At 47.5% G+C, this 23,775-nt stretch overlaps 1 protein-coding gene and 1 long non-coding RNA gene across 2 annotated transcripts in view; one reads left to right on the top strand and one right to left on the bottom strand.

The window, feature by feature from the left end:
* Positions 1–13,292, bottom strand: part of LOC121819159 (uncharacterized) — a 40,282-nt gene extending 26,990 nt beyond the window's left edge. The window contains exon 1 of the long non-coding RNA XR_009600278.1: positions 12,631–13,292. This is a non-coding gene — a long non-coding RNA (uncharacterized LOC121819159). The remainder of the gene's footprint in view (positions 1–12,630) is intronic.
* The window catches only part of CACNG2 (calcium voltage-gated channel auxiliary subunit gamma 2), a 121,239-nt gene continuing 110,318 nt past the window's right edge, over positions 12,855–23,775 (top strand). Inside the window, exon 1 of the mRNA XM_004006722.6 lies at positions 12,855–14,199. Coding sequence (XP_004006771.1) covers positions 13,989–14,199 — 211 coding nt within the window. The 5' untranslated portion in view covers positions 12,855–13,988. The remainder of the gene's footprint in view (positions 14,200–23,775) is intronic.

The following is a 23,775-nucleotide window of genomic DNA, read 5'->3' as shown; positions in this document are numbered from 1 at the left end:
AAACCATCACTGAGCTTCTGTAATTATCAATTCACAGCCAGTCTTGTTTCATCTATATTTTTATCCGTTTCTCCCACTCTGAGCTTACTTAGAAACAAATTCTAAAAGTTATATAATTTTATCTGTAAACATTTCAGTATCATCTCTAAAAGACAAGGACTCTTTATTTTAAGCATAATGACAGTATCGATCACACTGAAAAATAATGAACACAATACCATTGTCACAATCTAAAAATCAAACTTTTGTCTTGGCTTCGGTCACCAGTATATCCCCAAACCTAGAATAAGATCTGGTACACAGTAGGTGTTCAAGAAATCTGTGTTGCAGGGAGCTCAGCTCAGTGCTCTGTGATGCCCTAGAGGGGTGCCGTGGGTAGGTGGGAGGGAGTCACGGGAGGAAGAGGGCATATGTGTACTTACAGCTGATTCACTCTTGTATGGCAGAAACCTTTTCATACTGTTCATGGGGTTCTTAAGAGTCCCTTGGACTGAATGCAGATCCAACCAGTCCATCCTATAGGAAATCAGTCCTGAATATTCATTGAAAGGACAGATGCTGAAGCTGAAGTTCCAATACTATAGCCACCTGATGAGAAGAACTGACTCATTGGAAAAGACTGATGCTGGGAAAGATTGAAGGCAGGAGGAGAAGGGATGGCAGAGGATGAGATGGTTGGATGGCATCACCGACTCAATGGACAGGAATTTGAGCAAGCTCTGGGAGTTGGTGATGGACAGAGAAGCCTGATGTGCTGCAGTCCATGGGGTCACAAAGAGTTGGACATGATTGAGTGACTGAACTGAACTGAACTGAACTGATGGCAGAAACCAATACAACATTGTAAAGCAATTATCCTCCAATTAAAGACATATTTTTAAAAAAAGAAAAAGAAATAGGTGTTGAATATAGGAATGACATCTCTTTGCTTCACGGATCTCAAATTTGACAACTTTCCAAGTGTCTCAGCATCTCTGAAACTTTCTTTAGTTAGGTTTGTTTACTCTGTACACATTTTCATGCTAACTACTCTTGGACTAAATATTACTATCCAATACCTCTTCTAGTCCTGGTGGTGGATGAATAGGACACATTAGGGAAGGAAAAGATCAGCAACAACATTCAACAAATATCTCCTGTTCCCCAGTGGAATAGCTTGACTCCAAGTAAGTTGCTGAGATCCTGCGGTGACGACGACACCACTGAATAAAATTATTTCGAAGTTCATGGAGAAGAATGAAGACACAGCAATAACCAGATCCTATGAAGGAGAATACTGGGGAAGAATGTGGCCTATTAGAGATCATCATTAGAACATAGTAAGGCCTCTATAATCAAATCCAAAAGCTGTCAGCGAGGAAGCAATACACAGACCAGTGGAATAGGACAGAGAGATCAGAACTGGATCAACGTAGCCACGAGGATCCATTATGTGGAAGAGAAGGCATTTCAATGCAGTTGGGAAAAGGCAGTGATGGTTTAATTAGTGAAACCTACACAACCAGCTAGCTTTAAAACAAAGTAACCGTTCATCTGGTTGTACCATTGCACATTTAGACCCGTGGTCTAGTGTCATGGAGAGGATGTCGCTTCGTCATCTCTTTGCATCAGACTTTTATTCATTTACATACGTGGCTGTGCCGGGTCTTGGTTGTGGCATGGGGCAGCTTAAGTTATGGCATGCAAACTCTTAGTTGCGGCTTGTGGGCTCTAGTTCCCTGACCAGGAATCGAACCCCAGTCCCCTGCATTGGAAGTGCAGAGTCTTAGCCACTAGACCAACCCAGTCTGGGAATGGGCGTATGGGTAGGTGCAGGTGTGTGTTTAGCTGTGAATATTATCTGCGTGCATTTTGTTTATGATTGCATGAACATGTAGAAACCCACAAGTTGTTAACATGGGGATCAAGGGGCTGGGAGAGTGATCTATGTAGGTCAGGAGGAGGGAGACAAGCGAAAAAGAAAGGTCTGAAAGAGAGCTGGCGTGTACGACTTTATCCCAGTTACGCCCTTTTGCTGATTATTTCCAGGTGAATCCATGTAGAAAGACAAAGGAAAATGTGGGAGAATGGATAACATGAAGATCATGGCTTGTCCAGAGAGAGAAGGGGAGTGTGGCTGGAATAGCGAGTATGCAGAAATGGGGAGAGAAGGACAGAGGAGTGCGGTAGGTGAAAACAGTGGAAGAGATTGGAGGACCAGGGATCAGGACTCACAAACTGTATGTAGACTCCACTACAGGTTTGAAGCAGGGAGATGCTACCGTCTCACACCTTTCCTGAGCGTTTATGTACCACACAGTCCTGGGCGTACAATATGAATTAGCCCATACTCTATTGAAGGCATTGGTATTAGTTTTCCCATTTACCAGATAAGGGAATCGAGGCTCCTAGAGCAAAGCATTTTCCCAGGGTCTCTGGGACTCTAACCCATCCTTCTCACTCCAGACTCCATATTCTTTCCACTACACAGTCCATTTGGCTCCCTCCTAAATAGAACCCTCTTAGCAGAAGGGGTGCACCTAGATGTGAGCCCAGAAGACACCAGAAAAAAGAGCTTAGTAAACACCTACTTGTCACTGAGGCTCAAGCAAAAGGGAGGAGGCAGCTGACCCACAGAGCCCCTCCCCATCCTAGGATCCTGATTACCTACTAGCTGAGGCTGTGTAGACAGGCAGAGCTGTGTGCCAGTCGTGAATCAGCTATTTGCTGGCTGGCTTGGCATGTTTACCTCCCGAAACTTCAGTTTCCCCAAGGTTTCTGCAGTTTTAAGGGAGAAAGGGCCTGGCCCACAACAGGCATTCGGGCACCCATGGGTTGTTGGAGAGGAGAGTGTTTTGGGAGAACTTGACACTCTGCAGAACCCATCAGAGTCAGTAGACAGAGTCACCTTCCACCCTCATCGTGTGTGCCAAGTTGATTCAGTCGTGTCTGATTCTTTGTGATCCCATGGACTGTAGCCCACCAGGCTCCTCTGTCCATAGGCTTCTCCAGGCAAGAATACTGGAGTGGGTTGCCATTTCCTCCTCCAGGGGATCTTCCCAACCCAGGGATTGAACCCAGTCTCCTGCGGCTCCTGCATTGGCAGGAGGGTGGTTTACCATGGAGTCACCTGGGAGCCCCCATCAGGCCTGGCCAAAGCAGAGCACCGTGCTGGGCCCCATCCTGTAGGCATTTAGAACCTGGCTACCCCACCCATACCCCCACTCCCACCCCCACCCCCAAGGACCCCACAGATCCCCTTTAGCAGTTTTGATCACTTCAGTAAGAAGCCAGTTCAGCCACACCTACAGAATTGGTGGTGCTCTTGCAGAACATAACAAATCACTTGTAATGAAAACTTACAAAAGGAGAGACTCCTTGCCCCCAACCCAGTCCTCATGACTTCAACAGCCACCATGACACCCATTTTATAGATGAGCAAATGGAGGAACAGAGTGGTCAGTAACCTGTCCCAAGCTCACATGGCTTGGGAAGAAGGAGTGGAGCCAGGATTTCTGGAGACCTTCGCCCAACGGCCAACCTGTCGGTCCTCCTCACATTCAGGTCTTTGGGTCTTTGGATCTATACCTCCACATGATGCCAACTTCTTCACTTGTATCACAGACCTAAAGAAGGAATGATGCCAGGCTTAGAACCCTTTGCTTTGGAGCCACCCTCAGTTGTGACTATGGGCTTCCCTGCTGGTTCAGATAAATCTGTCTGCAATGCAGGAGATCTGGGTTTGATCTCTGGGTCAGGAAGAGCCCCTGGAGAAGGGAATGGCAAGCCACTCCAGTATTCTTGCCTGGAGAATCCCCATGGACAGAGGAGCCTTGTGGGTTTTTGTCCATGCGGGTCACAAATTGTCGGAGTCAGATATGACTGAACAACTAACACTTTCACTTGGATAGGTGAAAGTGACTAAGGCCCCTTTAAGCCTACAAGGTTGGGAAGTTTTAAAGCCAAGATGGTGAGCTTTGGGACTGCTATTCAATTGAAGAGGCAAAGGTCACCTCCCCCAGGAAGACTTCCCAGCCTTCATTTTCCATGCTGTGCTCCTGTCACCCCATGGACTTGCCTCTATCACTCCACATTCAGTTCTTGGTTCCTGCCAAAACCAGACTTGGTTTTGTTCATCTTTGTATCCATTACACAGAGCTTGGCACACAGTAGGTAACGTGCTTTGTGTAGGGTTCTCCCTAACCTGGCCCACCTCTCTTTCCAGCTTGATCTCTGCCAGTGCCTCTGGGCACTTGAGCAAAACAGAATTACCTGTAGCTCCCAGAAGTGCACTGTGATTGCAATTAAGCAATCAATTGTGTAATCAATAACTTGATGTCTGCCCCTCGGGCATGTGTGATCCTGATGGCAGAGACTGCACAAGGTTGGATTCACTGAGGTGCCTTAACACATAACAGGTGCTCAACAAACTTCTGTTGATGGAATGTTCACATCTGCTCAACTGTTCCCTCTGCCTAAAAAGCCTTTCCTGGCCATCCGCATCTTCTGCTTCTCCTTTAAGACCCAGTTCAGCTGTCACCACCTCCTGGAAGCCCTTGCTGAATTCCCCAACACCCAGGGAGGGGGCATTCCTGGCCCTCTTTGAGGTGCCCTGAGTGCCTCCCTCCTCTTGCAGGCCTTTCTTCACTCCTCTGATTGCTTCTGAGCAGGGCCCACATCTTAATTTTGCAGTTTATTCAAAGCACATAACACTCAGTAGGTGCTCAGCATGTCACTAATATTTATTTACTAAATAAATAAACATTTATTTATCTAATATACTGTGGAGGAGGCACTGTATTTTTTATTTCATTTCGTGATCAGAACAGTATCTTGAGGCTAGCCTGTTGCCCCATTTTCCAGACAGTGCAGCTGAGACTTGGGAGTGTTTGGTCACTTGCCCAAAGCCACACTGCTAAGGCATCAGAGCTGGGACCAGATCCCCTGTGGTTCAGCCCTGCCACCTCAGTAGTGCCTCCTTCTCCATCCCCTGAAATCCACATGGGCACCCTTTTCTTTGCTATTTGTTACCTCTCTAGGTTCCATGTTGCCCAGGAACCTCTGAAATGCCACCCTATTTTTCTGAGAAACCTCCAGCATCTTTTTCTGAAGATATTGTCAGCATCCTTGTGCGGCGTTCCAAGCCAGCTCTCCCCAGAAGTCCCAGCCAAGTGGTCCCCGTTTCCTTATTCCTCTTACCTGCATGAACTTCCATGTCCCTGACCCAGGGGTTTTACTGTATAGTCCACGCTTATTTAATGAGCACCTACTATGTGCCAGACCCCATGTGAGAGGCAGGGAATATAATAGCAATGCAACCAAACCCCTACCCGTACACTATAAATAAGAAAATACATATGTGAGGTGAAGAGGGCTGTGAAGGGTTAAGGAGAGAAATTAAACAGGTAAGAAATGAGGATGATGGAGGAGGGGCAGGTGGGCTCTTTTTTATCCAGTGGTCAGTTGAGCAGACTCCTGCAGTAATAAAGGATTGAACCAGCTGCCAAGAGATGAGTATTCCAGGCAGAGGGACTGTGATACAAAGGCCATGGGATAGGCATGGGGCCATGGAATCTGGCATAGGAGCCTGGTTGAAGGAGAGAAAGGTAGGAAAGGAGAGTGTGAGGTGAGGAGAGGCCGTAAGGTGGCTGAGCCTGGTCACGTAAGACATTCAAGACCCATTCTCTAGCGCCTCCCAAACTTACCCAAATGCACTGCCTTCATCTCACTTTCTTCATCCACCACTGGATTCCTCCTCCCCTGAAAGTCACTGGAAATCACCTTTTCTCCCTCCCCAAGCCCTTTAACATTGTTTCTTGTTTCTCCTCTGCATCTTTATGTGTCCTCTTTATTTTATTCTGTGACATTATTATCAACTTTCTATCATGATTTTCTTTGCTGTAGCTCAGCTCCTGGTGAAACCCTACACCAGCCCCAGAGGTGGGGAATAGGGGAAGAAGCATCAGACTGATTCAGAGCTCAAACTGGGGTTGGAGTCTCCATGAGAAAGCTACTTTGCTGTGGGAATTCTTGTCATGAGCACCTCTACACATGGATTTTCAGCTTCTGGTTCTCACCAGGTTCAGAACTCACCCTGCAGCTCTGCCCCACTCTCCCAGCCCCCTGGCAGCAGACACTGAGGCTGCTCAGTGTCTCCCTGACACTCAAGCCTCCCTCAGGCTTCCTCGGCTGCTGTCTCCTCTGCAAGGAGTAAAACCTGCCATGTCTCCTAGCATCTCCTTTCCTCCCAGTCCCAGAGCCTCACAGCCCCATCGGAGCCTCTCTGCTGCTGATGCTCCAACCTGGGGCTAAATAGCTAGGTGGGCTGGAAGCTTCTGGTGGTCCACGGTGGGCTGGATGTGGGGTCAAGAGAGCAGAGGAGGCCCGGGAGGCGCAACATGGGAAATGAGGCCAGTGCCTGCCTGCAGGTCTGACTCTGGTACTGCCTTACCCTCTGTCCACTCCCGGTCCTCCCACAGCATCTCAGGGGCCACCTTCACCTTTCCCAGCTGCCTCCTCACCTCACCTCCACCTGCCAAGTGCCAGCGGCTTTCAGAGACCTGCCCCTACTATTTGCCAAATGCTTATATCTTATTTAATCCCCATGAAAGTGTTAGTCATTTGGTTGTGTCCAGCTCTGCCACCCCATGGAATGCAGCCCACCAGGGCCCTCTGTCCTTGGGACTTTCCAGGCAAGAGTACTGGAGCAGGTTGCCATTTCCTTCTCCAGGGGATCTTCCTGACCCAGGGATCAAATCCCAGTCTTTCAAACTGCAGGCAGATTCTTTACCATCTGAGCCACCAGGGAAACCCCATGACCCTCACCTTATTCATTCATTCAAAAACCATTCACTGAGCACCTACAATATTTCAGGCCCTTTAGGCACTGGGGATACTGCAATGAATGAGACACGTGTGATCTGACATCCCAGGAGGGTGGGTGGGTGGGGGAGAGATTTCAGATAATAAACAAGAGAATGTCAAGTTGTAACAAGCACGGTGATGAAAACAAAGCAGGTCAACGTCATAAGAGTGACATTTTAAATTATGTGACCAGCAGTGCCTCTCTGGGGGTGATATTTCAGCTAAGACCTGAGTGATGAGCCAGGGGTCCAGCCTCCAGAGAGGACAGCACCCAGCACAGGGAGCAGCAAGTGCAAAGCACTCGAGGCGGGAAGAACGAGGCATCTATCGCCTCATTTACAGGTGAAGAAGCTCAGGGGAAGGGGCCAGATAACAACCCGAGGTCACAAGGTCACGCAGCAAAAGTTGAGATTCAAACCCAGGTCCATCTGACTTCACGGCCTGTTCTCTTCCCACTTCATTGCCCCTGCCAGGTGAGGACAGCGACTCCCACAGATGGCTCAGCACCCCACGCACCGCATCTCTCTGGACTCACCCCAGCCTCCCTGTCCATCCCCATCAGTCATCCAGCCTCCTTGGGATTCCTCATCCTGCTTCAGATCTCTGCACTTGCACATCTTGTTCCCCTGCTTGTAGCACCCTCCTCTATTCCTTGACCAACTGAGACCTTTTCTCCTGGCCTTCACCATGAGCTTGTCACCAAAGCCTTCTGGGACCTGAAAAGTGAAAGTGAAGTCGCTCAGTCATGTCCAACTCTTTGCGACCCCGTGGACCGTAGCCTACCAGGCTCCTCTGTCCATGGGATTTTCCAGGCAGTAGTACTGGAGTGGATTGCTATTTCCTTCTCCAGAGGATCTTCCTGACCCAGAGATCGAACCCGGGTCTCCTGCATTATAGACAGACACTTTACCATCTGAGCCACCAGGGAAGTCCAACAAGACAGAAATAAATGGTTTCTCATCCTGGACTTTCACAGCATGTGCCTGCTAAGTCGCTTCAATTGCATCGACTCTGTGCAACCCTATGGACTGTGGACCGCCAGGCTCCTCTCTCCACAGAATTCTCAGGGCAATAATACTGGAGTGGGTGGCCATGCCCTCCTCCAGGGGTTCTTCTCGACCTAGGGATCAATCCTGGGTCTCTTGTCTCCTGCTCTGGCAGGGGGGTTCTTTACCACTAGTGCCACCTGGGAAGCCCATAGCACATGTCTCCTTTTTGTTCATTCATTTATCAGATATGTACTGTGAACTCACTATGTGCCAATCCTTAAACAGAAATTCCAAACCCAGAGAGAAGTGCCCAAGAGCAGAAGCATGGGAGCTGTGAGCACACAGAGGAGAGAGCACCAGACACCCTCGATCTTCCGGGGCCTCGGTCACACTGCCTTGGAAATTCGCTGCCTGCTCAACAGTCTCCCTGATTTGGGTGTTTTCATCTCATCTGCCTCCCTGGCACTTCAGCACATTGCCTGGCACAGAGCAGGCACGTGAGAAGAAGTGATTTGTTTTTATAAGATGGCTGCTCTGTGCTAGGGACTGTTCTAAGTGTTGGAAATTTCAATACAAGGAGACGCAGCAGACTGAAATTCCTGCCTTCGTGAGGCTTCGTTCTAGTGAGGGTAGAATGTAATTGAATGAATGATTTCTATTCTTGATTAATTCATTCACATGCTGAGACGAGATAGAACGGGAGCAGGAGTGAAGAGGCGGTAGTATGAAGCAAAACTGTGCACGTGACCAAAGCAGAACTCTCAGTCTCCTCTGCTCCCCACAGCCCCTGCAAGCTCCAACCTACTTTTTCCTCAAAGTAACGCATCTCAGTTGTGTACGCCAATATTCATCAGTTTTCTCCCCAACACCCCCAACACTCTCATTTCTTTTTTCCCCATTGCCACTTCCTGGTCCAGGCCACCATCATCTCTAGCTTGGATCCCAGCAATAGTTGCCCTGCTGTCTGCCTGCCTCCAGGTTTGCTTCTCACACTTCCTACCACACCAGCCTCCTCAGAGTGGCTTCTTATGCTTCAGCCAAACTTCCATGGCCTCCAGTGAAAGTGAAGTCGCTCAGTCGTGTCCAACTCTTTGTGACCCCATGGACTGTAACCTACCAGGCTCCTCCCTCCATGGGATTTTCCAGGCAAGAGAACTGGAGCAGGTTGCCAGTTCCTTCTCCAGAGGATCTTCCCCACCCAGGGATCGAACCCAGATCTCCCACATTGTAAGCAAGACGCTTTACCATCTGAACCACCAGGGAAGTCCTACAGGCTCTTAGCCTAAAACATTCCCCATCATGGTCTTTAAATCACTTGGCATCTTTTCCCTAAAACTAGCCAATCCTCTTTTCCCACCTGTACACACTTCTGCACCTTGGCATATGCTGTTCCCTCAGTCTGGAATGCCCTTCCTCTTCTCAGCTCCCCTGCACCCTCCCACTCCCATCTCAGCCTAGCTGACTTTGAGTTAATCTCAATTTAAATATCCTGTCCCCCCAGGAGGATGTCCTGCACCCGATAGGTTGGGTTTAGTCTCCCTGCTCCATGGCCCCACAGCACCCCTCACCTAACTTCCTCTTCCCTTCAGTGTGGCTCTTCCTCCCCTGTCTGCTCCTTCTGCCTGTCTTCAGGTACTTGGAGGAAGGGATCATGTCTGTCCTACTCAACTTGTCCAGGAAATCTACTATACATACCTGACACATAGTAGGTACTTGATTTGTTGAATGAACAAATGAATAACTATGAGACTTGGATCTAGTAGAATGTGAAGCAGTGCAAAATGTTCAGATCCCTACTCTTCCACTTAATTTGATATGTGACCTTGGGACTTGACTTATGACCTCTCTGACTTTGTTTCCTCACCTGTAAGGTAAGATAGTGAGCAATAGGCATTTGCAGGGTTGTTGGAATGGCAAGTGTGAGAAATTGTGTGAAAACACCTGGCACCTAGAAGTTACTCCCTTAAATCCTTGCCAAATCTGTAGTTGAGAAGCAAATAGCCTTGGTGTGATATCCTTATTCAAAAAGCTTATATCTAGAGGCAAGACACTGAAGTTAAGATCTAGGCCCCCTGCCTGGTACTAGGTTAGACCTTCAGCTCTGCCACTCCCTCACTGTCACTCACAACCTCAGGCTAGATGCTTAAACCATTATGTGACTCAGGTTCCCCATCTGTAAAATGGTTCCTTTATCATAGGATTGTTGTGGACTTCAGCTTAGATCAGTGCCTGGCATGTTAGCTATGGTCATGCTATTTACACATAACACTAACAACCACACTGTAAGGCCCCTGCCAGTGGTCCTCCTTGACAAATGAAGAGAGATTTCCAGAGAGGTTAAATGTCTGTTCAAGGTCACACAATGAGGAAATAGCAGCCTTGTGCTTCAAGGCCAGGTCTGCTGTGCCCAAATCCCATGTTATTTCCACTCCATCAAAAAAGGAGCTCAAAATAGGCCTGTGGCATTTCAGCTAATTTCCTCTAAGCCCTCACCAAGTCACCAACTGCAGGCTTACAAAGCTGCTCCCCTAAGAGCATCCATTCAGCAGCTGCTAAGTGTGTGTGCCTGGTAGATCCAAAGCATCTACCAGGGTTTGCACCAAGCCAGTTCTTCCTGGGTAGCCTTGCCTTGTCTTCAGAAGAGACCTCCAAACTAGAACTAGGTTAAGGGGAGCAGGGAGGGGAATGGTACATGAGTTAGATGGAAGAAGAAGCTGGAGACCAATCTGGATGTAAATGGGGGGAAGGATAAATGAGAGTCAAGCCACATTTATTGAATGCCTACTAATGATCAGGTACACCATTTAAAACTCACTGGTATCACTTGGCCTTTATTTATCAAGTATCTATTAAGTATCAAGCCCCACACTAGATGCCAAAAATATGATGGGGAACAAGACACAACTATGGACCTCAAAGTGTTCACAGGTCAGTGGGAGAGCTGACACAAGCACTAAATAAAGTGTTACAAATGGGATGGTAGAAGCTGAGCAGGCTGGCGGCTGTAACTGGGAACAACTTAATATGTTCATTTCACATATGGTAAAACTGAGGCTCTAGGAAGCCGACTTGTTTGGATCATGCAATTATCAAGTAGCAGAGGCTAGCATTGCTCCCAGGGTGTTCTGTCTCCAGAAGTGTCTGTTCCCTCCACACCATCAACCTAAAGCTGTTCTGTCCCCTCTTTCACCTCCTGACTCAATGATTATCTGGCTAGAAGATTAATCAAATGTTTCTAAAGCTGCAGCCACTGTCAGTGGCTAAGATGTTAGCTCCTTCTGTGGATAAACAGAAGCTTTTGAGCCTCTGTTACTAATTCTGTTTGAGCAACAAGATTCAAGGGTTGATCTGAAAAGAATGGGGGAGCAGTAAGAAGGAGGAGTCTATCTCCAGTTTGAAGGGACTTCTTAGGTCAAAAGCAACCAAGATGAGAGAAGTAAGTGAGAGCAAGCCTCTCAGGATCCTGTGGCTACACCCATACCTCCCTCCACTCCCCTCAAAAGGCCTAGCCTGTTGAAAAGAATTTCCTACTTGCCCCTCACTTTTTCCTGAAGGAAGGGAGCCAAGGAAATCACTCACTTGAACCACTGGCTGAACTTGCTAGACTCCCTGCTGAGTGAGGTCAGCATACCAGTGCCTCTCCCATCCCAATTGCCATCCCCAACCAAAGGGCAAGAAAACAAATGGAGAAACCTCAGTTCAAAAAAGTATTTCGGGCTATACCCTAAAGGTATCTTAGCAGAGGTAGCTGAATGTTCTCCGGACACCAGGATTCTCTTCAAGGTAACAGGAGCCCAGTGACTACCCATCATAGGAGTTCTTTCCTTCTGAGAAGGGAAGAGAGAGTGAGAGAAGGACATTTTATGGAGGATGGAGAAACAGGTAGTTTTTCTATACTGCCCCCCGCCTCTACAGTACTGGCCATATCTGCAGAACAATTCTGGGCAAAGGGAAAAACATTAGACAATATTCAAAAAAGTCTGTTTTGAGTTCAGTCATCTTTTGTATACTCTTTGATAATCACCAGATCACTGAGAAACTGTCGAGCAAATTATCTCCAGACAAAAACAGAAGAACAGAAAACAAAGTACAGAATAGGTGAGCTATGAAATGGAAACATCTCTAATCCCACTGACCCATCAGAGGCAGGCACAACTCTCTCTAGACTCCTCCCCCAACAAATTAAAACTGCATCTACATCATGCCTCATGTGCTCTCCCTCCCCTAACTAGGCAACTGATCAGAGAGAAACATAATCACTACCAGCAGGAATCTGATGAGCTTCTTTTTCCACGGGTCACATTAAGGAAAACTTGCACATACAGAAACAAGAGATGATGCTGTAATTAACCCAAGATAATGGTTCTGTTGAGGAAAAGGGGAGAGTTATAATGTGTTTCCGTATTCACAGCAGGAAGATTTTATCTCTTTCCACCCAGTTTACGAATGACACGGGAAACTTAGAAGGACTCACATTTCACCCATTTCCCCTGCAAACATGTTTATCCTTGAGATGAAAATCGTTGCCCAAGCTCGAGCCGCCAGTCACCCTTTTGCACCCTTTTCCATGAATATTCTTTCCAAAATGTCTGCTTGTAGGAGCAAGACTCAGGATTTCTACAGAAAACTACAGAGAGACACGCACAGTGCACTGCACATCCCCTGTTAGCCAGAAACAGATAGAGAAGAAAGAGAAACGACCAAAAGGCGACACAGCTAACAAAACAAAACAGATCCCCCAAACGGCAAAGTGCAAGCGACGATTTCAAAAACACATAGAGACCATGTTTGTAATTACCCATCCAGGTTATATTTTCAGGGCTTCCAGGCAAAGAACCGGCTGGTTGAAGTTTTGTGCCTCTCTGATTGTGATGGGAGGATTGTATTTGAAGCTCTGGGCACGTAGAGATGGAATGAGAAGGAGGCTGAGCTAGAAGAAACACCGAGGGGGGAGGGAAAGGGAGAGAGTGTGAGAGAGAGAGAGGGAGAGGGAGCAGAGCTATCTCTAGCTACGCCTTCTCTAAGCTCCGGGAGCCCAGGAGAGCGCTCGTTTCAGGATTTTGGGAGAGGGGTGAAAAGAGGAAAAGGCAGCCCCCGCTCTGCCCCGGCCTTGCTGCCCCCGAGGGCAGGGAGGATTCCGGCCCGCGCCCCCCTCCTGGCGGGCCGCCCTGGGAGCCGGGGAGCGCGCGAAGCGGGCGGCGCAAGGAGCTGTCCAGTTCAGCACCACCCGGTAATGCAGTAGGTGGGAGCGCCTCCTCCGGGGGCCGAGCCGGCCGGGAGTGGGGTGGGGGGGCAGGCGGGCGGCCCATCCTGCAGCAAGACGCCGGCACCCCTGTTTCCAGGAGCTTTGCAGATAGGGGGAGGGAAACCCGCCTCGATTCTCCGGGAGAAACCCCCTCCCTCCCCCACTTCGCCAACACTACCACCGCCACCAACAACAATAACCGCCGCCGCTGCTCGTCCTGCCGCCGCCGCCGCCGCGCCTGCCCGCCCTGCTGCTGCCGCTGCCGCTGCCGGGGCAAAACCATGGAAGGCGAGACCCCCGCACCTGTTCAGCTGAGATCAAGGGCTTACAGAATACTGGGAAGTCTGGTCTGAAACGAAAGCTCCCGAGACCCCCCAAGGAAGAGAACTGGCGAAGCAAAGGATTTTCATGGCGCAGGCCGCAGAGCCGAGAGCGAAGACGGAAGGTTGCATCTCGGCTTTTACAATCTCTAACTGTCTAGGTCCCGACCATGAGAGATTGTGTTGAGAATGCGGCTGTTCCCTGGTTCACTGTGGAAGCCATCTCCAAATTAGCTATCACATATGGAAACTGGAGACCAGAATTTTAGGAAAAGAGATTAAGGCATCTCACTTGGGGGGGTGGGGGGTGTCTTTTTATTTTTTCCTTTTTTTTTTTTAAATCACTACAACTGGAACAGTTTCTGATCTCAAAAGGCAAGCCTCTCTTCCCGTGTGATCTTTATAATTTACACTCTTTTCCGTGAGCTTTTCTTACCTCCCTTTTTTTATATCTCTCCACATCCTCTGTTCACACATATATCCTTTATATTAGTAGTGGAATTATTTTTATTTTTTGCTTTAGTACTCGCACCTTCACACACACTCTCCCGAGAACCCGAAGTCGGTTGGGTGTTTATATAATGAAGAATTATGGGGCTGTTTGATCGAGGTGTTCAAATGCTTTTAACCACGGTTGGTGCTTTCGCTGCCTTCAGTCTGATGACCATTGCTGTGGGAACCGACTATTGGCTCTACTCCAGAGGGGTTTGCAAGACCAAAAGTGTCAGTGAGAATGAAACCAGCAAAAAGAACGAGGAAGTTATGACCCATTCTGGATTATGGAGAACCTGCTGCCTAGAAGGTATTTGATTTCCCATCTCCTCCCCCTCCCCCCCCCCCCTCCCTTTCTCACTCCCCCTTCCCCACCCACCTCCAAATAAGTCCCCTTTACATTCCACCATTTTCTTACTTCACTCCTTCCACCAGAGATCAAGGCTGGTTGGGTGAGTTTCAGAGGAAAGAAAATCAATAAGCAAAAACCATACTCAACTCTCCAGCCTCCACTACCCCCCTTCCCTCAACCTTCTTCATTGGAATAATCTATGATATGCTGAAAACAAGAGATTGTTTTTAAAAAGTCAAATGTGCTCCACCTGCTTTGGAATCATTAGGATTTGCCTTTTGATGTAGTATGTCCATCTATGAGGGTATAAAAAAACAATTGCCTCTCTCAACATTGCTCTTCTTTTCGTAATGAAGAATTCCAAAATGTTCTTCCTTTCCCCTCTTCCTCCCCTTACTCCCCAAAAGTCCAAGACACATCATCATCTGCAAATCTCCTTTTTTTGAAAAAAAAATCTGTTGTTTCTAAGAAGCCTTATTTGGTAAATCCTAATTATTCCAGGATCGCAAGCTGAGTTCAAGAGCATTTCGTAATGTCTATGAGCCACACATATCGTTCGAGGCGACTGGCTGCGTGTGTATGTGTGTTTTAACGTTTACAAAGTCTAAAAATACATACTTCTCTAACAGGAAACAAACCCAAGTTCTAATAAACAGCAATTCGCTTGCAGGTTAGGCTGAGAACCAGTTCACTTCCACGCAGAGTGACATGTCTGTTATCCAGAAGCGTGTAGAGTCAGCATTGCAGCCAGCTTGGGAATCAGACATTGTGCAGGGAGGCTGGGAGGGAGGCGAGAGCATGGGGAGGTTGTGGGGGGACAAGAGGGAGCTGTGGGGGGGAGGAGTGTCAGCTGTTTACCTTGATCTTGCAGGGTCATTGGGACATGTGTGCCCGTGTATGTGCTGTGGGCAAAGCGGTCCCACAGAGGATAGGCTGGGAGATCAGGGTATGGATGAAAGCATGTGCCTCTGAGACACATTAATAAACACGGGGAGGGGGGCAGGAAACTCCTGCAGGTCATACAACCTGCATTTAGCAACAGACTTTAATATAAGGGGCTGCATGTGAGTGGCTATCTGTGTCTGTGTATAAGCTACAGCCACCCGTAGAAAGACATACACACAGAGAGATACATGTTTCTGGGTGGAAAGAAAAGCTGATGTGCTTTGCTTCTGATATGAACCAATACGGAGGCCGTTTGAGCAGCGTCGGGAAGCGGAGACTGCAGGATTGTTTGTTAAGCTCAACATGGGATGGTGGTGCAGGGAGTTGAAGCCAGGAGACAGGGGAGAAGAGAGGGAAACGGACTAAGAGGAAGAGAACTGATGTGGCCCCAGAGTCTAACCCAAACTGAGCAAAAGCTGCTCTTTGGGAAATGATTATGCCTGGGGAAAGAGCACAAATTCCGTGCCCCCCTCCCAACAATCTTGGTGCAAATGGTTGAGTGATGGCTGAACATGTTTTGAATAGCTAAGTGACTTCATTGAGCGATGGTCTATTTGACGCATACTGCATTTGGTGCCCTTTCTCAATCCAAACCGCTGCCTTGAACATAGTCTGCAGAGGAGCTCTATGCTGAATACTATATGCTCTTCCCCAGCCAGAGAATCAATATCGGGGAATTAATAGGCACTGTTTTAAACACACCCCTCTTTTAAAAAATGAAGAGCCTTTCATGCAGCTAGTCATTAACAGTGGAAAGACTTCCATTTAATTAAACATTTATGGCAGACTTTAATTCCAAAAGAGAAGAAAAGCAAAGTGAATGAGGGTTGCTTTAGGGAACACGATCACAGAAGCAATTTGCCTTGCTTGGATTTTAGTTAGACGGACGAAGATATACAGCCAAGAGATTAAAGACAGGACATGGTTTTAGAAGAAATATTCCCAGACATTGGTGACTTGGAATAAATATACTTTCTTATCAGGGTTTTGTTTGAAAATTCTTAATACTATAATCTTTTAAACATTTTTCTAATTCCCGTAAGGGAAGAGGACTAGAGGTGGCTTGGGATAACTTGTGTGTTAAAAGGCTTAAATATTTTCATTAAAATTCCATCTGTTTGGTGTCCACATCCCCAAATGTGTTGCCCACCCCCTTCAACTTTCTCTCCAAGCTATAACCCCACCTCACTCCCAGAATCATCCCTGAAAGGGTTAGTATTGCAACATGTCCCAAGGATTGTGTGATGCTCCCAGAAGCCCAGGGTTTCACTCTTCTCCCCAGGATTGAGGCCTCCAGACCGAGGCGTATCGGGGGCTGGGCCAAGTTGCCTTGGGGATTGCTGTTCCTTTTCCACTTGTAGCCCAGGCAGGAAGGGTTGGTACTCAGGGCTCCAGCTCAACCTGGCCTTTAATTTCCAAAACCTCTGTCTATATGGGGTTTTGTAGGCCTGACACACTACCCTCTCCCCTTAGGAAGCTGAGCCTTGGCCACTTAGGATGTGGTTTGAAGGTGTTAAAGATACATATTCTCAAAAACTGCACTGATTTCCAAAGACTATAAGTGTACTTATTTCTGCAGGTTGGCATAGATGGTTCTTGTGGGGCATTTCTGTGCTTGCTGTTTTGAGCATTCCAAATAGGATCAGACTTTATGGAAACCAAGTTGTCTGGTTTTCCCAACCTCTGTTTTTGGTGAGAAACTGTACTTTCAGAAAAGATTTCCCATCACCTCTTTGTTATGTTTCCTACTCATACCCAAAAAGTTGTGAACAGATTTCTAGTCTTCTCCCCAAGATGCTGCTAATGACTCCAGGTGAAAAACCGCCTCCTGTCTTCTTCTGGTCTCTTCGGCTATCTGGTTTACATTAAGGGTTTTTGTCCCCAGGGATGATTTTTTTCTGTTCACTTCTTGGTGAAAATAAGAATCAAAAAACATTTCCTTGCATCCGTGACTGTTTTTGAAATGAATTCGTCTGTTGATGCATGAGAAGGGGACAGGACCACCTGTTAGGGGCCGACACAGCAGGAGGGGGAGAGGAATCGAGAAGAAATTACTGCTTTCTTCTCTCCCTCTGCAGAGTGAGCAGCAGGAGTGTCTCTGTGTGTGAACTTGAGACCCTTGGCAAGCTAGTGTCCTTACTGGGATTTGAGGGCGTGGGGGGCGGGTCTGTCTGCTCATGGATCCCATGTAAATGGAGAGTGATAGGAGAAGTTCTTGAACTTCTCAGGAAAGCTGCTTAAAGAGCCTCCAAATGGAGAGATGAATTGGCCCTTTCAGAGAAGAATTCAATAAAATCTACAACAGGACACTAAAACAGCTTGTTTCAAGCATGCTGTCTCTGGGCCATGCGGTGGCTTGCTGCTCAGGATATTAACCTCTGTTGTCCCCAAAAGAAATCATCATCTCCAGGGGCAGCAAGAAATTCACTCTTTGTGTTTGTTCTCTCCTGTACACTGCTCCCCTCTGTCTGGGCTCCATGTCTTCCTCAGAGGATTCCCAGCCTTGCAGAGGGGAGCTAGCAACAGTACACTGTGGTCCTAACAGAAATGCCCCCTTCCTTCCTGCTCCCTCTCTCACCTTTTTCCTTTTTGAGGCAAAGCAGTAATCTTTCTCTCCATCCAGACTGTTGGGTTCCCTCTGCTGAATTTCTGAGCTTCTCTTCTTCTCTTCTCCTCCTCAAGCTGCTTACTCACAGGGGCTCTGCCGTCCATTCTACATCCCCATTCTCTCTGCGTAAGAAGTCGCTCGGTTTTCTTGAACTACTTTTTTCCAAGTTCATAATTTCATAAAGTTTTCTTGGCCTGCAAGGTGGCGAGTGCCCCACACTGGGTTCGGCCACGGCTCTCTTGTTCCACAGAAGGAAAGTATATCTCTTTTATTTTAGCAATGCCAGCTGCCTTTCTTGGACACTTTTGCCTTTAAGGGTGGAAGAGTTGAGTTGAGAAGTTACTAATGGGCCTACATACTGTGTACATATCACTCCATAATTCCCAAGATATTTTCACCTTCTAGGTACTTTGCATGCAGTTGGTACAGTAAAAGTATGTATCAATGGACTGATGCAGAAATTCTTAAAATTATTGAAATTAATTCAAAAATCATAAGGACATGTGGCAAGTTATTGAGGGAGAATAAGAGAGGGGAAGGGGTGAGGAAACCAGAATAACTTGTTTGCTTTTCCTAGAATTTCTTTTCTATTTAATTTTTATGTCATATTGGAGTGTAGTTGATTTACAATGCTATATTAGTTTCACGTATACAGCAAAGTGATTCAGTTATACATACACATATATCCAGCCTTCTTCAGATTTTTTTCCCATATGGGTCTTGGGATTTCTTTTTTTAAAAGAATAATAATGAGTCATGAATTCATTGTTGTAAAATAAGGACATTCAAAAGGAGTCAGTCATTGGGTTGCCCAGCTCCTAATTAGCTAAAGAAAAATTGTCAGTACACTCAGTCTCTACAGGGAAGAAAAAAATTAACCCATTGATTTTCTTCCCTTTTCTGTTTAAGGTATGCAAAAGCCTAGTTTGATCCTAATATTCACCAGAACAGACACTTCGGGCAGAGAGCAGGCATCAGAGACCATCCCTGTGTAGCTTCCCCAAAACCTTCCCCAGAATTCTTTATCAAACTTCTCCACCCAGTTCCCTAGACCTCAAGAACTTTGCCCAAGCCCTTAGGTTCTGACTGGCAGTTTTCCATGGAGGCAGGTCTCACATTCCTATCCCTTCTCACCTTGTAAGACAAACCTGACTCCTTTACCGAGGAACCAGCCCTGCAAATCCCAGCCCATTCACGCTGCCCTCCTGCCCTCACTTTACAGGTGCCAGGTAACACCGCACCACATGGGCAGAGCCAGAACTTGAATCCAGGCCTCTTGTTTTCATCCTGGAAGCTCCAGAGAGCTCTATGCACAGACCCTGGCCTCTGTGGCCTCGTGTTCACATTCATTGTCGGCAGCTGATTCTATTCTGTCTGCATCCCACTGAGTATCCTCACTGAGCACCCAACCCAAGCATGTCAGGACACCGGAGTTCTGACCTGCTGACTCCCTGACATGCTGCTCCTTCCGGCTGCCCACACCTTGCAAGGTGACAGCTCTGTCCTGATCCCCTCACTCCCACGAGGCTGAGGAGACACAACACTGAACTTCAGGCTGGACCCACCATGTGCTTCTTTGGTTTCGCCCTTTTGTTTTGGAAGTGTCTCAGTGTAAACTCTCCATGGGTTTTATGTTGGCCAGCATTTTTCAAAACTAGCAAATTTTTGTCCCCTGAAGTGATGGAAGTTTTCAGAGGCAGCTTTGTGGTGTGTGATGCAGCTGACACAATTTTGCAGCCACACAGACCCGGGTCCACTTCAAGCACTGCAACCTTCTGAGCTGTGCAGCTTGAAGCAAGTCATTTGACCTCTCCAAGCCTCAGTTTCCCTTTCCACAAACAGGAAGTCCAACAGCCTTCTCACAGAGTAGCTGGTTGGAATGAAGCCACAAATGTCTGTCACCTTCTTTCCAGACCACCTGGTATAAAATCACAGTCAACAACCTCATACATTGTACTGCTGGCTCTGTTTTATTTTACATTTTTTTACAGACTATGTCCCACCTTCTAGCACACTATGAAATTTACTCATACTACTTGTTATCTACCTGCACCACTAGACTGTCAGCCCCATGAGGGCAGGGGTCTTTGTTCTGCCTGTTGCTGTAACCACAGCAAGTATGATAGCACAAAACATCAACCTATCTTAGCTGGCAAATGAAGAAGCCACCACTGTCTGCTACAGGGTGGGCATTGAGGAACGGTGGTCACTTCTCATCATCAAAGGACTGTTCTTTAAATTGCACACTAGTGGTGATGGTGGCTGAAACATCTTTTTTTTTTTTTTTGACATTCTGAAAAATAAACAATAGAGTCAACACAGAAAGAAGGGGGAGAGAGGGAAGGAGAAGGAGTGGGAGAGAGTTTCAACACACAAGGGGCAATAACAAAGAAAGATAATAAAAAAGTAAGTGCCTGAGAAGGAAGTGCTGGGGCGGAGAGGGGGGAAAATCCTCTAAATAGACACAGGCCACGCTTTCCTCTCTGTTCATCATCCAGAGTGTCTGTCACACAGGTCCTCGGGGAGAGCTTCCCATGAGTGTTAGCTTTCAGGTCAGTGGGGGAGGAGGCTATATGTACTCAGACTGATAATGTAGGAGATTGTTAAATAGTTCAAAATTCAATGGTCATTTTTAGACTTGAATATAAAAAAAAATCTCCCATATTCAGATGAAATACGTGTTTTAAGTTTCCAGGTTAGTGTACAGTGACAGATTAAGCAATTCCTTCATTCATTTATTTTATTGGTTAAATCTTTGATGAGTCCCTGCAACTTGCCAGGTGCTGGGTCAAGGGTTGGGGTCATGGTGGGCAGCAGCTCCCTTCAGGGTCATTGGCCTCAGAGCCTTCTGGAAGAGACAGATGCTACTTCAAAGACTCTTCCAAATATATATATTATATATATATATATACCCACACATACATATATATATACATATATATATATATATACACATATGCACATGTATGCTAAGTCACTTCAGCTCTGTCTGCCTCTTTGCAACTCTATGAACAGTAAGTAGCTCCCCAGCTCCTCTGTCCATGGGATTCTCCAGGCAAGAATACTGGAGTGGATTGTCCTGCCTTCCTTCAGGGGATCTTCTCAACCCAGGGATAGAACCTGTGTCTCTTATATGTATGTATTTTACAACTATGATAGTGCTCTCAAGGGGAGTCACATAAGACTGTGAGTTTATGATATGAAGATAGATCTAATCAGAGAAGGCTCCCCTGAGGAAGTGAGATGTAAATGGCTGTCTGAAGGATGCGTCATTGGGTGAAGAGAGGAGGAAGGAACATTTCAGGTTGGAGGGCAGGAAGTACAGAGACCAGTGAGGGAGAGAAGGCGCAAGTCCTGGAAGGAGGCCAGGGCGGCTAGAGGGTCCAGATGGACATGGGATGGGGGTGGCGATGGTGCCGGATGGAATGAGGGGTGCAGAAGGAGGACCCAACAGTGCGGAGCCTCACTAGGCTCATGAAAGACTTTTGCTCTTTGACTTCCGGCTTCTTGTTTAAAAGCTATGTGACCTTGAGCTAGTTAATTCTATCAGTACCGCCTTCACCCTGTCTATCTAAGGGAGCTGATGATGCCTGCCCTAAAGCTGTGAGGATTAGAGCACGATTCCCTTCTCTCTGTCATGCTCTTCCCATGGCTCAACTGGTAAAGAATCTGCCTGCAATGTGTGGGATCTGCGTTCAGTTCCTGGGTTGGGAAGATCCCCTGGAGAAGGGAACGGCTACCCACTCCAGTATTCTGGCCTGGAGAATCCCATGAACTCTATAGTCCATGGGGTCGCAAAGAGTTGGACACAACTGAGCGACTTTCACTTTCTTCACTTTCCCAATCCCACCCAGATCTGAGTGTGGTGGGCTCTGTGGCCTGAAAACTTATGACAGCCCAGGGAAGGGAAGAAACAGATTGATTCAACTCCAAACAAAGAAATTCAAAATATGCTTACTGGAGGTGTTGATGGTAGGTGGGCACAGGGAGGCAGAAGTGAACAAGACCCACCTCCTCCCCTCAGGAGCCGAGGGCAAGTCCCATCAGGAAATCCCAAAGAACAGGCATCTACAGAATGACTCCATTTCACACAAGACATGTGGCACAGCCTGCTGCCGCCTCAGCTTATCACCCTCCCACAAACTCAGAGAGATTCCCTGAGTTTCTCTGAGACGTCTCTAACAATCAGTTAGGATCATCGAGGATTTGAGCTGGAATTGGAATGAGGCTCAGTTAAATCCTCCAGACTTTTTGAAAATAGGAATGAGACTAGAAAGATGTGAACTGTGCTCCCCAAGGCCAAGGAATGCATGTCAGCCCTTGTGGGATCGCCAGTGAGCTCCCTGCCCTCGCCAGGACCCTGGTCCTTTTCCCTGCGGGTATAAAGGGCTCTGATCTCCCAGTACTGATGCCATTGGTTATAAAAAATGAACTAGCTACTTAAACAGCTTTCAGGGCAGGGGAAAACAGATTTAATATAACACCAGTTGTAAAACACACTTTAATTTCAGAAAACTTTAAATTTAAAATATGTACCTTGGAAATCAAAGGAAGATGGTATGGCTGTCTTGCTGGCAGACAGAGATGCAGGCAAGGTGTTGGGAGAGCCCAAGGGATTTCTCCGGTGCCCTTAGTGTCTGTCCTGTGACTCAAGAAGCAGCTTGGAGAAGTGTGTGGTCTTACAAGCACATTTTTTACAAGGAAAAGGGTGATTGTTGATCTCTGCTCCACAACTGCTCCCTGAGTCCTTGCCAGGTACTGTGTGAGCAGCTAGGACAGAGGCAATAGCACCATCTACCCTCAAGGAACTTCTAATCTAGAAGAGAAGACAGACCAGTGAGCAGACAATGATGACGAAGCAGCAAGGAGCCTAAGCTCAGAGCGTTCTGGGAGCATGGAGACTGGGGAGAAGGGGATCCAGGGATGACAGGGTTCGGAAGGATGCATGGGAATGTGCTAGCTGGGGAGAGGAAGTGTGCCTCAGACAGAAGAAACGGCAAGTGCAGAAGCGCAGACACCTGAGCAGCCAGGCCAACAGTCCTGTGTGGCTGGAGCACAGAAGGCTGGGACTCGGGGGGCTGGGGCGGGGGGAGGCGGGCAAAGGGGATGGGACCCCACGGGGACAGAAATGGCTCTTGTGGAATAGTTTATGTTTCATCATGGAAGGAAAGGGGACCCAGAGAGATGGCAAGCGAGGGATGGTCACAGGTGGCTTTGCTCATTCGTGAGATCGCTGGCCGTCATGACCCTAATGGGTGGGATCCCAGCCTGGCAGAGCGGTGAAATTAAACTGAGAAGGGCAAGCAGAGCAGAAGGCCAGATGACGCGCCCTAAGCTAGCTGTAGTGAAGAGAGAGAAAGGGGGCACAGAGAGAAGATTGTAAGTGGTGTGTTGAAGACAATCAAGGTGCTTCAAGGCCCTGCCTTCCCAGCAGAACAAGCCTTTACTGGGCTGGGCCCTGGGGCTGCTAAGTCACTTCAGTCATGTCTGACTCTGTGCGACACCATAGATGGCAGCCCACCAGGCTCCCCCATCCCTGGGATTCTCCAGGCTAGAACACTGGAGCGGGTTGCCATTTCCTTCTCCCTGGGGCTACAGGGATGCAAAAAATGATCAACATCATCTTCTCCTTCTAGGGGAGTCTTCCGGACCATCCCATCTAAGGTAGCCCACCATCCTGATACCCGATTTTATTCCCTTCTTTCACATCTTAATATTGACTTTTCTTTTTAGCATTTACTTGCTTACGGCTCTGTGTCCCTCTAGAAGCCTGTGAGCACTGCGAGGGCTGGGGGTGTGTCAGCCTTGGCACAAAGAGTGTTTAGGAGCTAAATGTTGAGTAAATCATTAAGGCAATAGTGCCTACCCTCAGGGACCTCCCATCAGGGGAAGCTGTGTGTGTGTGTGTGTATGGTGTGTGTGCACACACACTCAGTCCTTCCAATTCTTTGTGACCTCATGGATTGCAGCCCACCAGGTTC

Source organism: Ovis aries, chromosome 3 (assembly GCF_016772045.2).
Source record: "Ovis aries strain OAR_USU_Benz2616 breed Rambouillet chromosome 3, ARS-UI_Ramb_v3.0, whole genome shotgun sequence".
NCBI classification, from domain to species: Eukaryota; Metazoa; Chordata; class Mammalia; order Artiodactyla; family Bovidae; genus Ovis; species Ovis aries.
The sequence above is the reverse complement of the archived record's forward strand: the minus strand, read 5'-3'. Positions and strand labels throughout refer to the sequence as shown.